Raw genomic sequence first — 18447 nt, forward strand, 5'->3', positions numbered from 1 at the left:
TTAGGAAGCATCAAAGCATGACACAACAAGAGTGTGTCTGTCTAGGAGGTGGCAGCAGTACAGAATATAAATGTTTTTATAGCAGACTTATGTATCCACATTCTACAGCAGAGCCTTCCTTTCAATAAGTAATAGTGTAATGCTTTGCTCTTGCAAATGCTTGGTAGCTTCCGAAGTTCTAGACACATAAGCTGAGAATGTCAGGGCAAGAATAATTTCCCATCTACAAGAAAAATGAATGATGGCAATAAAATTTCAGGGAACAGGGCATATTTGTACCTGAATGTAAATAAAATGCAGAATACTTTGCAAAATCAAGACGGAAAAGTCAATCTTGACTTGCATCTAGATAGTCTCTAATACTGATGTGGCATAATTCTTAATCAGGGAAGCTTTCTATTAAAAAGCAACAAACCCTTAAAAAATGTCCAGAGAATGAAATTTAGAGTGAATACACATTTTGCAGGTTGAATAAATTTTATTTATTCACCTTCAAATAGGCAAAACAATGGCAGTCCTGTTTCTCTTTCAGAAAGATTCCAAGCTGACTAATGAGAGAAAAAAATTACATCAAGGAATGTGCTATGGGTGTTTTTGGTGATCTTGGAAGAACAGGCCATATACACCATGAAAGATAGAGCCTGGGCTCAGTGGGCACTCGGGAGGCCCAGAGTTGTGGACAAAGGGCTCAGACTGGCAAGTTATTTTTCAGGATGTTCACCTAGTGGTTAGTCACAAAGTTGATGAAATGGGTGGCAGTCAGCATATTAAAAAAAAGATATGCTAAATGGTACCACCATAGGTTATCAGAGCACAGCATAGAGCAGAAGTATGGAGAGTGTTGACTGGTCCCTGAGATGGGGGCTTTAGCCTCAGATCTGTAACTATGCAAACCACACTTCTGCTGGCTCCAGGGAACCCAGGCCTTGTCAAGTGCAGCCTCACAGAAGCACTAAAGGGAGACCAAAAGGCTGAAAGAGAAAGGCAGGACTTTTTCCACTTTGCTTGGCTTCCAGTTCCTGTCACCCCTTCCCCCAGGAATGTACTTCAACCTTGAAGCAGCTTTGGGTTCCAGTTTGTAATTTCTCCACATTTCCGGAGCCAGACTTGCTGTGCCCAAGGGGCACTGGATGGTTGGTATTCCCGCCTCAGCAGTCTTACTGTCCTCCGTCCAGCTCTTCCGTCCAGCTTCCAGGTTCTGACAAGTTCAACCTCTCCCTGTCATCCTTTGGTCATCAGGATGGTACTGTCTTTTTGCCATTGCCTCCTCCAAATACCTCAGCAGAGACCTAATACAACTCGCCCCTGAAATGCTTGTCACGGATGCACAATGACAAAGATACTTATACCAGAGTGTAAGTTAATCATATCCACACACACACTGGCTCATAGGAAGACTTTCTCAAACACAAAGCAGTGCCTTGATTCATTCTCAGGTGCAGGTTCTTTAGCTGATGGCATACTGATTGTCAGTAGTGTACAGTTCCATTGCCTTGCTTAACACAGACTGATTCATCCTGGCTAATAACCTGCTATAGTATACTAACTCCTAAAATATCGCTTGTAATTTCTATTCCCTATTAGGCCTCTAATAGAGAAATTAGGTATAATCACATCTTAAGTAGTTTTTGTTTAAATGATATACATGGATGTGTCAAAAGTAGATGATGACATAAAGATGTACCCTATGGTCAAGATGTTTGGAAATAAATTGGCCTAACACAAAGACTATAAGAAGAAAATTATATATGTACCTACATTTACCCTCCTGTGACATTGTATTTACAAAAATAAATCAAGTAACTCAAAAGAATATCAAAATAAATTACAATCTAAAAATTTAAGGTACTTTAAATTACTATAATGACTTGTATAGATAACAAAAAAGGAACTTATTTGGAAATCATGCTGAGGGAAGAGTTGGCTGGCAAAGTGGAGAAAACACTGAAATAAGATTCAGTGATATGTGTTTAAACTTGCCATGTGGCCTTCAGTGTGCCACCTACCCTCCCTTGATTTCCTCAAAGTGACATGCAAGGTTGTCCACTCTAGCTTATGAAGTTCTTTTCTGGTATATATTTATTTCAGCCTCATAGTTTCCACGTACACATTTCTAACTCATACAATGACAATTCAAGCTGGCTTAGACAGCATTAAAGAATCTCTCAATTCAGGTGAATTCAACTGGAACCATGTCTCACTTTTTAAATGCTTTTCTAAGCATTTGTTATAACCAGAGCAATTGAAAGGAAACAAGTATCAAACTGATACAGTTTAAGGGAAAACAATTCCCAAGCAAAATTTTCTATTGACAAGCCCTCTTACTGCCTTTGTGGTCTACTGAGAACTGGTAGACAAAAATTATAGTTATCCCTTTTGATTAGGGACAGAATTAGCTAGAGCTGTGTCAACATACTTCCTGTTCTGCTGAATGACAGCTATTCTTGCTATGTGAGAGCTCCAGGAAAGTATTTCCAGCAGACCTGGGAGAAAGGGTGAAACAGTGTCCCTGGGTATTACCATCTTCCTGCTCTCATAAGGAAACTGTCTCTCCCACAGAATCAGGCATGGATTGTAAACCTTGACCTTAGTTTGTTGTAGAGCTGACTCCATCTTGATTAGGGAAACATGGTAGGAAATGTTGGGGGGGAATAGAGCTGATTCCATCTTGATTATTAGGTCCAGTGACCCCAAAATTCTGCTTCTGTAAATGGCTTGCTTAACTTGTTTGTTATTTGCTCTACCCCCTGCATCAACCCTCTACATCTGTGCTATGCTTTTACCTTGACAAACCCAAGCTCAAGGACTAGTGGGGGGGCGTAGTCCCTGGCTGGTCAGTTCCCTTTTTGCTTCCCCAGTAAACCCATCTTTTTGCTTAAGACTGTCTCTGAGTGGTGGACTCTTGGAGGGACAGGGAATCTCCTCCACGCCCCCCCCCCCCCCCCCCGAGAACCCTGTAACAAGTTAGCAAGTCCACATTTTCATAAAGCAACAATTCCATCCAAAATCATTTCCTATGTCCTCTTCTGAGGTAGTGAAGATGGCCTCACAGACATTCTATATTTTTCTTTCTGGAAAAGCAAGTTTGTAAATGAGAGCAGTAGGTTTCAGTTTCTACCATGCTTATTTACCCAGGATGAATAATTCTTCATATGTGAGTGTGAAGTTTGTTCATATAAATCTATTAAATTTGCCTCTGGGCCATGTGTTCTTATTAAGCAAAATAAATACACACCAAAGGAACACACAGGAGTAAAAAAGCCTATTTCCTCGAGGAAGCTACAACAATGAGAAACAATTACTATTTGTAAGAGAATTTACCACAGGCAGATAACATCTTATGAATCAAGACTTTAAAAATAAAAACATATTTGAAACGTTTATGTCAATATTTATGAGATTAGTGAGTGAGGCATGCTACTTGGCACATGCTTTATTTTAGAAATGTTTTTGTAACAAAGATAATATTGATATCACTTTGGAGGTTATTTCTAGAAAGTACTTTTAAAAATAATTTTCCATTTTATACTAAATTACCATTGTTGATATGTGCATAACTATGAGAAGGAAAGACATCTTGAATCTAGAGCCTAAGTAACCTACTAAAAGTACAAGTATGCTCTGAAATCACCAGGAGAAAGACTATGGGAGTCACAATTCTTTTCAGAGTTGAAGGTGCCTCGTTCAGGCAGGAATGCATAGAAATGAGACATAACTATGAAAGAAACTGAATTGTCCAATAGCATGTGGTATTGCTCTGTAATTCGTACTGATTAAGAGACAATGATACTATTTCACAGCCAACTGATGTTTGTATGTTGTATGATATGTGATGTGGATAATACTAGTGGGACTTTATAAAGTTCCTGTGTAGAAGTAGTAAAGAACTAGATAGTATGGATATGGAACTTAGTGACACCTTATATGGAAAACTTTTTTCTGAAAGTATTTCTAACATATGCCTAAAAGTGATTTATCTTATAGAAGTAATTGCAAAAGATTGTCTGTAAATCAAATAAAATAGACAATTCTCAAGAAACTTGTTTTGATTGCTTATAGTATATCGTTCCATGTGTTTATAGCTATGTAAAGATAATATAAAATATTTTGACAGATCCTACCTTTTTCAGGAACCGGACTGCGTAGGCAAATATATAGACATAAAATGAAAATCTCCACCTGTAGAAGGTTAAAAAAATTAAGAGATTCAGCTTATAGTTTTCAAAGCATATTCTGAAATACTATCTGGGGGAAGGAAGCTCATTAAAATTATCCTCTCCTTAAACCAGGATTATGGTTGACAAACGAGCACACATACTTGTGTGTGTATGGCTTTTAGCATGCATTTAAAGTATGAATATTAAAGGACCGGGCGGAGGGTCGAGAAGGTGCGGTGTCTGCAGGTCCGGAAGGGAAACTTCATGGTGGACGTCACCGGGAGCTGAGCATTTCAGATCTGCTTAGTAAACCTGGTTCATCACCATGCTGGCTGCAAAGGTGGTGTGTCTCCAGACACTACCTTCTAGGGTTTTCCACCCAGCCTTCACCAAGGCCTCCCCCCACCCCCCCCACCCCCGTTGTGAAGAATTCCATCACAAAGAATCAATGGCTCTTAACAACCAGCAGGGAATATGCCACCAAGACAAGGGTTGGGATGCGCCCTTGGGAAAACTGCCCAAAAACTCAAGGAAGCCGCATTGGAACCATCAATGGAAAAAGTATTTAAAATTGACCAGATGGGAAGGTGGTTTGTTGCTGGAGGGGCTGCTGTGGGTCTTGGCACTCTGTGTTACTGTGGCTTGGGAATGTCTAATGAGATTGGAGCTATTGAAAAGGCTGTAATCTGGCCTCAGTATGTGAAGGATAGGATACATTCTACCTATATGTACTTAGCAGGAAGTATTGGTGTAACAGCTTTGTCGGCTTTGGCAATAGCCCGATCTCCTGTTCTCATGAATTTTATGATGAGAGGCTCTTGGGTGACAGTTGGTGCAACTCTTGCAGCCATGATTGGAGCTGGAATGCTAGTTCAAGCCATACTGTATCACCAGAACAGGGGCGCAAAGCATCTTGCTTGGTTTCTTCATTCTGGTGAAATGAGTGCAGTGGTGGCTCCTCTGACTATACTAGGGGGACCCCTTCTCATAAGAGCTGAGTGGTACACGGCCGGCATTGTGGGAGGCCTCTCCACTGTGGCCATGTGTGCTCCCAGCGAGAAGTTTTTGAACATGGGCACACCCGTGGGAGTAGGTCTGGATCTTGTGTTTGTGTCTTCACTGGGGTCCATGTTTCTGCCACCTAACACTGTGGCTGGTGCTACTCTGTACTCAGTGGCAATGTATGGTGGATTAGTTCTTTTCAGCATTTTCCTTCTGTATGACACTCAGAAAGTAATCAAACGTGCAGAGGTAACACCAATGTATTGACAGAACAGATATGATCCAATCAATTCGATGTTGGGAATCTACATTGATACACAATATATTTATGTGCATCTCAACTATGCTAGCAACTGGAAGTAACAGAAAGAAATGAAGTGGAAGTTCCTGACTCCCCAGTATGTCAGAAGTCTTGCTGTTGAATAGGAGCAGATATTTGTGGCACAGTTTGGACAAGCAGCTTTCAGTGAAGTTTAGAAGATAAGAACCTGTCTACATGTTTGAAATATTCTAGTCATGGGACCCTTCAGGTCTGCTTTTTCTTCTGGAGAATAAATTCAGTAGAAGTACTCTTCCAGATAAGATATATTTTCAAGTCTTATATGTAAATAATTTTAATGTGCTTTAACAAATGTGAAAAATAAGATTTGTGTTATAAGAATTTTAAGTGTTTTTAGTTTAGATTATTAGATTAAGAGATAGCCAACATATTTTGGTAGATGCAAAATATTGTAATGTTATAAGTGACTCCAAGGGTTTGATACAAAGAGCAGAGAAAGGTAGTTGTAGGACTTAGCAGTATGTGATAATGATGAGCCCTGATGAACAACATTATTTGGACTATTTGAAAACAAACTGCCGCTGTTTGGTTTTTTTATTTTTAATTAGCCTGTAAAGGAAAAACACAGGATTTCTTCTCCTGTTCTTTTCCTCAGTTTCTTTTTCCATTGTTGATGATATGTTGTTAAAGACAGTCCAGAATGTGAATCATATGGAGAAACCCTGATAGAATTATGTATGTGGATGTGAATTTTACATTGAAATGTCTAAAACAAAGTATTTTATTCTCAAGATAAAATGCTTAAAAGTATAAGATTTGATGCTTTTGTCAGATATACATGGAGTATATTTACTAGTTGCTGAGTTTTGTACAGTTATTGAATGTGTAGTTGAGATACATGCTTGCATTTTTTTCATCTCAAAGTTTTGAAGACTGCCAGAAAAGTCCATTTGTGAAAATGCTTAACTCCTGAAACTTGTCTTGAGCATTGGAAAACAAAGCAAAAATAATTTTTTTCTTTAGAATATGTGTGCATCAAAAATGTTCTTGGGATATTGGAAATCGTTCATTGGTTCCCCTAGCAGAATTTCCTTTTTGTCCTACATAGCTTTCTCTTGATATTTATCAAAGTCCTTTGATACATAATAGTTATTTGGGGAAGTTTGCAGTGAATGAAAGAAGATTTGTGTGATTATTGAGATGATTGCTATTCTTGGGGAACATTTTATTACAGCAATCTTGAAATAACTATTTTAACCTCTTCAAAGTACACAGGATGTCTATTTCTGAAATAATAGAGATTCTAGCTAGAAAAAATAAAGTATGAATATTAGGTATTGTTTCAATTAGTTTCTGAATTTTTCCCTTTTGTTCTTTTCTTTTCCCAACATGTAAACATTCTCTTCCCAATCACTCATGAAGGAATATGAATGTATTAGAATAATTGGCTGATCCAAATATGAATGACTTCACTGAAATGTTTTGTTTGCTTAAAAATTATAAGCTTCAATATTTTAAAATTTTGTTAAGATTGATATTTTTAAAAAATTAGCGGCCATTGCTATGGAGACCCATATTACTCTAAAAATGTCAAGTTATTAGGCATAGGAAACAATCTTCTGCCATTCTAAAGTGTTGGTCTCACTGGTAGACCCTGTCTTTTAATGAGGAAAATGTTTTAAGTTATTTTTTTATTTTAGAGAACTGGAATGTTTTAAATATTTTAAAGTATACAGTATATAAGTTAATATATATATTGCTAAAAAGTATTTTACTCTAGTGTTCCTAGTTTAAATTCTTGAACTATTTTTAAGTTTTTGAATATACTGAATAGATTAAAACTGTCTGGATGTCACTAAAAAGCACTCCTGAGGTTTTGTTGTCAGTCAGATTGGATTATCCATCATAGATGAACATGGAAGAAAGTGTCTAGCCCATTTAGGACCAGAAAAAGGTGCTTACAAGCCACATAAGAAATGGGGTGCCAGTAGATCATGAGTATAATCCTAGCTACTCAGGGGGCTGAGATCTGAGACTATACATTTAAGACAGCCTAGACAGGCAAATCCCAAAGACTCTTATATTTAAATAACCACCAAAATGTCAGAAGTAGAGCTGTGTCTCAAATGGTAGCGCATTAGAGTGCTAGCCTTGATGGGAAAAGCTAAGGGATAGCACCCAGGCCCTGAGTTCAAGCCTCATTACTGGCATATAAACAAACACGTGTGCGCACACACACACACACACACACACACACACAGAGAATTTCACTGAGGTAACAGTGAATGGTGATTTTATTAGATGTTACAAATTACAGTCAAAACTTTCTAAAGGCAATGACAGTTACACTCAGCAAAAAGATAATCATGTAGACACCCCTACAGTCTATACAAGAACACTCAGACTTTTACACACAGGTCTATTCCTGGACACAGCTACTTTTCAACATCTAGAATTCATGTTAGAACTAACTTTAGAGAACTCTGAACTTCAAGGTGGAAAGCCTTCAACTAAGAATAAATAATACCTGAATTTGAGAATTTGACAACAGAAACAGAAGCACAAGTGTTTCAACAAAATTCCCAATGTAGAAAAGCAAAGACTCTGAAGCCTCACACATAAGTTCTATTCTTGGTGGGAGTATGAACTTGTTCAGCCACTCTGGAAAGCAGTATGGAGGTATTACAAAAAACAAAACATGGAACTAGTCTATGATCCAGGAATTCTACTTGGGCATATATCTGAATGCTTAGAAGCTAGAATATACTAGTCACCATCACAACCACGTTCACTACAGTACTCTTCACCATAGCCAAGGTATGGAATAAGTCCAAACGCCCCTGAATGGATGAATGGATCAGGAAACTGTGGTATATATACACACAAAGGAATTTTATTCATCCATTAGAAATAATGATATTGCATCATTTGCAAAGAAATAGATCTGGGAAAAATATGATAGGTGAAGGTAGGCCCAGAGAGACAAATTTTTTTTAATAATGCATGGAAGCTAGAATTATTTTATAAGTATTTAAGCAAATATGTTGGGTGGTATGCATGTGTACATAATGTATTAGCTGAAGTACAGTACATTCAGGGGAGAACTCAGTGTAATTCCTTAGAAAGGCAAAATCACAGTTCAACAAAATAAACACTGAGAAATGGGTACTTGGAAGGGGAGGGATTGTGTCAATGGGGTAGAAAAATGAAGAGAAGGGGGGAGAACATAGTCAATATTCAATGCATAGCCTACAAAATTAAGAAAAATGAGAGATGGAGTGGGTTGGAAGGGATGGGTTAGAGTATTGAAAGGATGACATGGATTAAGATGCTTTTAAACTGCTTTGTTGAATGGCAACTCCTATGTACAACTACTTAAATATAACAAAAGGAAGTAAAATTAATACAAAAACTTAATACCAACCACATCTCTTGGTGGTTGTGGGTGAGCATCTGTGGGTGGCTTTGTTTGGTGTTGAACTTCTAGATCAGAAGTGAGGACTACAAGCTTATGTTTACATAAGCATATGTATTACGTGCTTTCACAGGACCTTGCCTCATTTAATGTTTTGCTGTCTCTATCTTGAAATTTTCAATAATTTTAGAATAAGGAATATCATATTTTATTTTGTATTGGGCCCTTCAAATTGTGTAGTTGACTCTGATTAATGCTGTAGAATCTCCTAATTTTTTTCAGATCTGTTAATATTCCTTGACCTATTTCAGTCTGTCTAAAGGCAAAGTAGGTTTACACTAGAATGGTGTCTCAAAGGATTGGTAGCATAAGTCATCTCTACTTTTCCCCTAGTCCCTCCCTTTCCCTCTTTGACTGAACTTCATGCATTTGTCTTACTTATATGGTGCATGGAGGCCTCTGGGTTTGCAATGCCTTTATTAAATGATTTATAACAGCTGTTTCAGGTCTGACTATAGTTAGCAGGCAGTGATCAGGCAGATTTTATGGATAATAAAAATTTTATAGAAGTCATTGGAATTCTTATCTTTGCTTAAGCATCTACATTTTATTTCACTACTAAAAGGACCCAGTTTTCCAAAGACCTGGGTTCTATTACAGGAGCTCTGGTGCCTCGCTCATTTGAATAACAACTTGTGATGAATATTTACAAGGCAGATTTCCACAAAGTATCTGCAGGAAGCAAAATTTGCCAGAATTTTTCAATATGAAGAGTACTTTATTTGTAGAGTTTCAGATAAGTTGCAGTTTTAGAGGCTTGCAGCTAGTCCCGGGAAAGCTTTTCCTAAAGTAAATCTAAGAGGATTGATAAATAAAGCTGTATGGTACTACAAATGGCACTACCAAAACCTGTTGTTAGGATCAGGGAAGAATTCCGAACAACAGGAAAATAATTTTTTTGAAAATAATATTTTTATTTATTTATTTTTTGTAAGGAGAGGTGATGCGAATCAAGTCATAAGCTTGCAGGAAGTAGGAAACATCTTTCCCTGCATGATTCCCTTTCTCTACCTGTTACCATCTTGCACAGAAATGAAAGAAAAAAAACACCCTATCAGTCAAAACCCGGGCAGTGCTGTTATGAATGATGATACTTTCTGAAGCAACAGAGGGATTCCTACTCTTGACTGTATACTTTCTTTCCTTAAAAACAATTAGGAAAAAGGGAAGTTTCAGTTGGAGAAAAGGAAATTGAGGGCTGAGATAATCTTCTAAAGTGTTGCATTCTAGGACCTGGAGTTCTTCATTACTATATAGAAAGTCAACAGAGAATAAGGCACTAGAGATAATGGCCTTAAATAAAACTTTACTTGTCCACTGGAAATGGTCAGAGCCTACAAACATCAACCAGCTACAGGGTTTGAGATCTAAAAGAGGATATTTACTACACAACAAGAATACTGAGAGCAAGTCCAAGGGCAAGTCAAGGGCATTCTCTCTTTCAACAGATCTAATTAGATCTTTAGAACACTAGGAATAAAGATGACAGCTAAATGCCAGCATGAGTTTACTAAGATGTAAAAGAACTAAATTTTATTCCAAACGATATTAATTTATAGGCACATTCTGCTGAAAAGTTTGAATCCCAGGGTTAAAGCAAAAATAAAAATAGTCCTTCAGTCCTCAAGCACAAAAATTAAAACAAGTCAACACACAAGTCATATGAACACTAGTTGTTGTTAGAGGATCAAATGCCTTGGTTTAAATTTCTCTTCTATATTATCAAATGTCAAAAATTGATTAAGATATAGTGTATTCAGACATTGACCTGAAACTGAAGACAATGTATACAGCTAAAGTGATTTTCTAACTCAGTAGACATTAACAGATGCCACACAATGGAAACAGTCTCTAATTAGTGAAAACTGACTACTTGCAAATCTAGGGATTGTTCTGATACTTCATGTTAATAACATGCAGTTATACACACTACGAAATTTACAACTAAACTCAACAAGAACTACCCAGGAGACTCTGTTGTATATACTCATCTTTCTGAAACAATATTGGCAACTTTAGGATTTATATCGAATGTTATAGGAGGCTACATTTTCTAAATGCTGAAATACTGAAGCTCTCTCATTCTCTGATGCTATTTTCTTTCCCACTTTCTTTATCTTTCACGTTAGCCAATATCAGCCATGTTTGTAGTCTTTCAAAGGGTAAAACTTAGTCTTATTTATCTCTTCATTTACAAGAGCAAATATGGTCCTTTAACAAGAACAGCAACCAAGCTGGCACTGGAATCTTTATTGAGTTCGCACACTCCATTCATTTACCTTTATCAATAATCATTGATCAAATAATTCATCAACTACTTGGAGGAACTATACAAATGTGCACAATAAGAGGGAGAGATATGAGAAATATTTCCAATGCAATCTTTAAATGATCAATATTATACGAATCTGGACTCAAGGAGGGTCATCTCTGGCACAATATAAGTAAAAAACAGTGTTAGATTGTACAAAACCCAACAACACAGTTTTGGAGTGGAAAAATTACGGTACAGTTCTTTTGATTTGAAAATTGAATTAATTTTGAGGCATTTTTTCATTTCAGTTCTTCTATTACCTAAACAAAACAAGCAAACAAGATTAACTCATTTCTTATCAAATTAGAAGAGAAGTGAAGCAGAGTTTATTTATGTCTATGCTATGAAATTTTTCCTTTCACTATGTTTAACATTATTATGTAAAGTCTTCAGCTATATCTGACTAAGTTCTACAAATGAAGTAAAATTATGCCATTGGACAGATAAGTATGTATATTTAGGAACAAATTAGTATAAGCTTTATATTATTGACACTTGAAAATATGTAAGTCTATCACTTCACTTCTGAGCACAAAGTGCTCAAAACTCTTAGCTAAAGATTTTCATAAGATGAACAAAGCTATAATATAGATTAGATTCATATTGTATATTTCTCCTGCCAACTAAAACTGGATGTATAACAGACCTCCCAAGAAGTTTCTGTATTATTTCTGATATAGTTATTTGCACAAAGTTTTAATGTGAAGTAGTTAGGGAAGGGTGGTCAAGCTGGATTCAACAGTCATCTTTGTGGGGTTCTTTTTACTTAATAAAACTCATCAAATAGGTAACAGATTTCAGGGCTTATTTTTTATTAAAAAAAAAACACAAAACAACTATTTCCTGAGCCCTTATTTTGTGCTTGACCATGGTAGGAGTCTCTGTACCCATACAGTATCAATAACAAGCCTCCATTTAAAAATTTTTGATCCAGAGTCTCTTCTTAACAACTAGGAAGGGACCCTGAGAACTATCTACCATCTTGTTCTACACGAGAATGAAGATCCAGAGGACCATACAACTTCCCTACATTTACAGACAACTTGGTAAAAATAAATAATATCATTGTTTTGCAAATGAATATCGTTCTTCTACATTTTGGGGCCCTATAGCCTTAATCAAGACTGGAAATCAACTACATCAAAAGTATCAAAAACAAGCAAACACAAAAACCTCAGTAGTTACCTAATCTACTGTTAGAATAAAGCACTGTGATGCTCATTATTATGTAGACACTGAATTTTTTTATACTTTCTGCTTTTATTTTTTTAATTAAACTTTTTTCTTTATTGTCAAAGTGTGCTACAGAGGGGTTACATATTCATATGTAAGGCAGTGAGTACATTTCTTGTTCAACTTGTTATCTCTTCCCTCATTTCTGCCCCTTCTCCCCTACCCCTTACCCTCTCCCCCCCGAGTTGTGCAGTTGATTTATACCAAATGGTTTTGTAGGTATTCCTTTTTGAATGGTTTTTCTTTTTGTCCTTTGTCTCTCAGTTTTGGTATTCCCTTTCGCTTCCCCAGTTCTAATACCCGTATAAACAGTATCCACGGTGTTTAGATGAGATATAGTGGTAGCGGGGTACAACCACAGGAAGGGAATACAAGAGAAATAAAACTGAACAAAACAATCGAACAAACAGACAAGAAAAAATAATTAAAAAATACAAAAGGTACAGTTTCATATGGAATGATGATAATAGTTACAACAGTGATATAACTCTTGTCTCCGTAATGTGGAGTTCATTTCACTTGGCATCATCTTATGTGATCATATAGGTGCAGCTATTGGGGTATTTTGATCTTCTACCATGACTGGCCTAATCCTCTGCTAGCTATTTCCTATGAGGGACACCATAGGGTTTATGTTTCTTTGAGTCTGGGTCACTTTGCTTAGTATGATTTTTTTTCCAAGTCCTTCCATCTCCTTACGAATGGGGCAGTGCCGTTCCTTCTGATGGAGGCATAGAATTCTACTGTGTATATGTACCACATTTCCTGATCCATTCGTCTACTGAGGGGCATCTAGGTTGGTTCCATGTTTTAGCAATGATAAATTGTGCTGTGATGAACATAGTTGTGCTGGTGGCTTTAGTGTGGTCTTGCTTGTAGTCTTTTAGGTAGATGCCCAAAAGTGGGGCTGCTAGGTCATAGGGGAGCTCTATGTTTAGCTTTCTTAGGAACCTTCACACTGCTTTCCAGAGGGGTTGATCAAGCTTGCATTCCCACCAACAGTGTAGTAGGATTCCCTTTTGGCCACATCCTCTCCAGCATTTGTTATTGTTGGATTTCCTGATAATGGACATTCTTACTGGGGTGAGTGGAATCTCAATGTTGTTTTGATTTGCATTTCTTTTATGGCCAGTGATGTAAAGCACTTTTTCATGTGACTCTTGGCCATTCTCATTTTCTCTTCAGAGAAGTTTCCTTTTAGGTCTTTAGCCCATTTCTTGAGAGGGCTCTTGGATTTTGATAATTTGTTTTGGAGGAATTTAATTTTTTGAGTTCTGTGTATATTTTAGATATCAGGCCTTTGTCAATTGTATGGCTGGTAAATATCTTATCCCAGTCTGTGGGCTTTCTGTTTATCTTGGAAGCTATGTCCTTTGCCCTCCAGAAGCTCTGAAGTTTGATACAGTCCCACTTGTCCAACCTCTCTTTGATTTGTTGTGTTTCTGGGACTTTGTTGAAGAAGTTTCTTCCAATGCCAAGGACTCCTAGAGTTTCTCTTATTCCTTCTTGTAGTATTTTCAGGGTATCTGATTTTATTTCTAGGTCTTTGGTCCATTTGGAATTGATTTTGGTGCAGGGTGATAAATAGGGATCTAGTTTTAGTTTGTTACAGGTGTTGGCCCAGTTTTGCCAGCAGCATTTGTTGAAGAGGCTGTCTTTGTTCCAGCCTATATTTTTAGCTTCTTTGTCAAAGATTAGGTAGTCATAGGTCTGTGGGTTCATTTCTGGTACTTCCATTCTGTTCCATAGGTCCTCGGGTCTGTTCTTGTACCAGTACCAAGCTTAGACACTGAATTTTACAAATCAAAACAGCATTGTTTTTAAGTTTCTGGCTTTAGATTTTATTTGTTTCCTTTGTAGCTGATTGGAATTGGAGACTAAGCAGGATAACCTATCTGCAGTGCTAGTACTTAGGCCCAGAGGCAGGAAGACTATGAGTTTGAGACCAGTCTGGGTGACATAGTGAGATCATATCTTACACAAAAGACAGATTGGATAGAACTGAGTGGATTTTTGTTACATGATCTCTGTCCTCACTCCACTATTCTCTGTATCCTAAAACATCTCATTATAAAAGGAAGGGATGGGTAGAAAGGGGAATGAGAATTTTGAGGGGGATGACACTGCATTGGGGCATGATAAGGTGCATTGTATTCACAAACTGCTTTGTTATATGGTACCTCCTTTGCACAACTACTTAGCTTTTAAAAATGTTAAAAAATAAATAAGATCTCATTATTGAAAGATAGTATAAATAAAAATTATTCTCACCCCCAAAATTTCTTTACCTTGTGACACATCTAAGAGCATTTATAACTGGGTCTGTATGCCACATTCCAAGTATCTTTTCTAGGCATCAGAGCTAATTTTACTGTTTTCTTGTCACTACATTCATATTCTAAAAGCTAACAATGACCTTGGAAGTGTTTTGGATATTGTTCACCTGTTATATTTTGTTCCTTTTCTATTATGTTCTATATATTAGATTTGGTTTTGGATATTTTTGCTTTGCTCACAGGTCTTATGAACCTCCTTATGCTCTCCTTCAATTGCTTATTCAGCTACCTTTTCCTCTCCAAGCTGACTGCCTCTGTCAAGCACCCAGATCGAATTCAGCATGGTTGGCATTTGCTCCTTCCCATCTGTCTTTCCAGCATCATCCCAGACACTTACAATCAATCTGCTGAAAATACATCTGCCAAAAATCAATGTCCATAAATTATGTCCCATTCTGCCTATAAAATGCTTCTTGTGTCTCCTTAAGTCCTGAATGTAGACTAGACTTCTAATTGTGAGTAACGCCCTGACCATAATCTGTGGAAATATGAAAAAGAAAACATATTCTAACTAACAAGTGCCCTGGTGAGGATTAAAAAAAAAAAGAGTAGAACCAATACCACTTTTTCTCATGTCAAACATAGATACAGTCAATAGGACTTTGAAACATGCAATTGCAGGTGCCACAAGTCTTAAGTGTGCAGCTGAGACAAAAGAAGCCAAGTGTTTATTATCATCCCCAGCTTTCTTCAAGGTAAACTCACCCACTGACTGAATGCCATGTAGTCAATATCCCTAAGTGAATACCCAAATAAATATTCGACCTTCCATCAATGCAACCACTTCAGACTCAAAATTCAAACCTCAACCTTTGTTACATTTCTCCCAGTTAGCCACCACTGTGTTTCTGCCTTCAGTCCCTGTCAAGGGCTCTTATCCATTCACATTTTATCTTTGTAACTTCCTTCTCCCTCAGACTCCTCTCCTATCAGCATTGTATCTCAGAGCCTTGCCTGGGAAATGCCCATTTGTTTTTCTTCTTTTGTTCCAATCCTCCAATGTCCTCTTCACTAGGCCAGCACAGTAAATCCTCTTCCTGCTCAAAGAGGTGGTTTAGCATTAGTTGAGAACCATAGGTACCCATTTAGGACAGGTTATAAAGCAATTCATTTAGCTATGAAAAAGGATAGGCACAGTCTACCATATTACATTTGGCATCGTGTGAGTTTCTCTCCCTACAGACAAATCTACACACAAATCCAGAGAATATTCAGGAAGCTGCTCACAAAGGAACAATAGGAGCTGGTGACTTTAAGATATGCCATCCAGAAAGCAAGTCCCAAAGAGCAAGTCACACCAGTCCATAGGCCAACACTTCCCATTTCTAATATTTTAACATTCTTCCCTAAGCTGTGTCTCACAGTGTCATCAACTGCCCTTGACAAGCCAGGGATCCATCACTTTGGGAGGGTGAGTAGGCAGGCCATTCTCATTCGTGTTCCATCACATTTGATACTGTCTTAAAAACAATACAACAATGAAACACTAATTTAACTCTGAGTTTCTCAAGTCAAATGACTTTATTCAAGTCAATTTTTCCTGAACTTTCTGGTTTCCACCCCTAAAGGCAGAGTATTTGTCTTCATGAGTTAGAGTAGAAAGATAACATATTACAGTAATCCTTGAAATGACAAACAACCACTTGGACTTCTCAGCCCTGATTGAAAAATCTTTGGTTTAAAATTTCTGTCCAGGACTACATCTTGGTAGACTGTGTTTACACACATGAGTGGAACACTGTATTCCCAATGCTCACCCAGTCAGTGTGGTCTGCACAATCTGGATCTAGCTCTTCAGCTTCAAAATGGTATAGAGTGGAAATTAAGTGAGGTAGCACTTGTAAAGTAGATAGAAATGTGACTCCTGGCAGTGTTCCACAACTCTTTAACTATCACTATTTCTATACAGCAGCTATATGGAATGCACATAGTAACTAATTTCTAAAATAAGCATTATCACTATCTATGCAGGTCAGAACAAAAGGACACACTGACTACAAACTCAAGTATGACTTCTGGGCAGACCTATCATGCCAAATGTGACAAAGATGTGAGTATAGAGGAAGGCTTCACTCTAACTAGTTAAGCAGTAGCTCCTATAACTGAGAAAGTCTATTGCTTTTTTATTATATGTATGTGTCCAGAATTGACTTCTTTTTCCCTTATTTTCAGCTTTTAAAGTCATTTAATATTTAATGTTACAAAACCACTTGAGATTGCTACATTAAATCTGCACATTGTACAAGAGGCTCCAGAAGTGTTCAGAATAAAATTCAGTAAAGCTGGGAAGTAAAAAGTACAGCCGTGAATTTCCATGGCAATGTGGTGTTAAAAATAAGACCTGATAAGTGAACAAGTCAACCCCTGGTGGTGTGTAGATGAAAGGAACAGGTTGGTGAAGCCTGGGATTTTCATGGGCAAAAAGTTTACTCCTGTTGTCTAGTGATATAATGAACTCTCATTCAGTTTTCAAAAAGTGTTTACTTATAACAAAATTGAGGCAATCAAATAAAACATATATTTGCAATGATGCTAATAACCTGCTGGCCACTCATTAAGGATTTATTAAATGCCAAGACATGTTTCTAGGTATTGAGATTATAAGTATGAATATTTCATGGTCTCTCTGTTAAGGGCTGACAATTTACAAAGCCACTGTTTGATGGGCTGCAAATCTAAGGTTGTCTGTTTATAGATATCACCAATATCTTCCAACTGCTCTCCCAGCTTGTAACAGTATCCTGAGAGCAATCGCTTTCTCAATGTAGTCTTACCCTAATGTCATTAGAAGAACTTCTTCCTAGAGAACTATTGTTCCATGTCAGATGAAGAAATCTGGTTTTGAGATGTATCCAATGCCTAATGTATGAAACTGTAACATCTCTGTACATCAGTTTGATAATAAAAATTTGAAAAAAAAAAAGAAATCTGGTTATGGTGGAGATGGTGTCACAGTCTGTCCTTTCTCTAGATGACCAGACCAGGGAGTAGTTGGGTGGACAGGCAGGCAAGGACCTGGTAGCATACAAACCTAACAGATAACCCCAGCCAGCTAATAAAGTAGCTTCCCCAGTGTTGGTATCCTCTAATTTTGGCAGTAGTACAGAGAAAGGAGAAGTGGGAATGACATCAGTAGCCCTTAAATTAAGGGGTTGTGAGAGTGTATGGAGGAGTCTTCTCTGTGTCATAACATAGTAGAGGAAAAAACCAAACTAGTGAATATCAGACCTGAGAGTGGGCAGGGCCCTTTGTAGCACCATCTAGAACATGGAAAGGATTGAGGTTAAGTATATAGAGGAATATAGTTCACTCTGGTTTATTTCCTTCACTTTTAAATAAAAAGAACAGAAAAGGCACATCAATTAAAAAGAACAGCAAAATATCATTAAAATACAGGGAACTGGACGTATGGCTCAAATGGTAGCAGCCCTGAAGGAAACCAAAAGCTAAGAAAGAGTACCTGGTCCTGAATTCAGGCACCAGTAGAGGCAAAACATAAAATAAAACAAACATACAGATCATCAAGTTCTCAAAACATAAAATAAAGCAAATGCACAGATCGCCAAGTTCTCTTGTCATAAATCTTTTCAAGTCTCAAAATGTATGAGAAAGTAGAAATTGGATAGGGAGTGAGTACAAGGGTTAGTAAG

At 37.3% G+C, this 18447-nt stretch overlaps 1 protein-coding gene and 1 pseudogene across 1 annotated transcript in view; one reads left to right on the forward strand and one right to left on the reverse strand.

Annotated features, from left to right (window-relative positions):
- Cers6 (ceramide synthase 6) overlaps positions 1-18447 on the reverse strand; it is a 262651-nt gene that overhangs the window by 110715 nt on the left and 133489 nt on the right. Inside the window, exon 4 of the mRNA XM_048345292.1 lies at positions 4122-4179. Coding sequence (XP_048201249.1) covers positions 4122-4179 — 58 coding nt within the window. The remainder of the gene's footprint in view (positions 1-4121; positions 4180-18447) is intronic.
- LOC125350591 lies at positions 4433-5683 on the forward strand (annotated as a pseudogene).

Source organism: Perognathus longimembris, chromosome 4 (assembly GCF_023159225.1).
Source record: "Perognathus longimembris pacificus isolate PPM17 chromosome 4, ASM2315922v1, whole genome shotgun sequence".
NCBI classification, from domain to species: domain Eukaryota; kingdom Metazoa; phylum Chordata; class Mammalia; order Rodentia; family Heteromyidae; genus Perognathus; species Perognathus longimembris.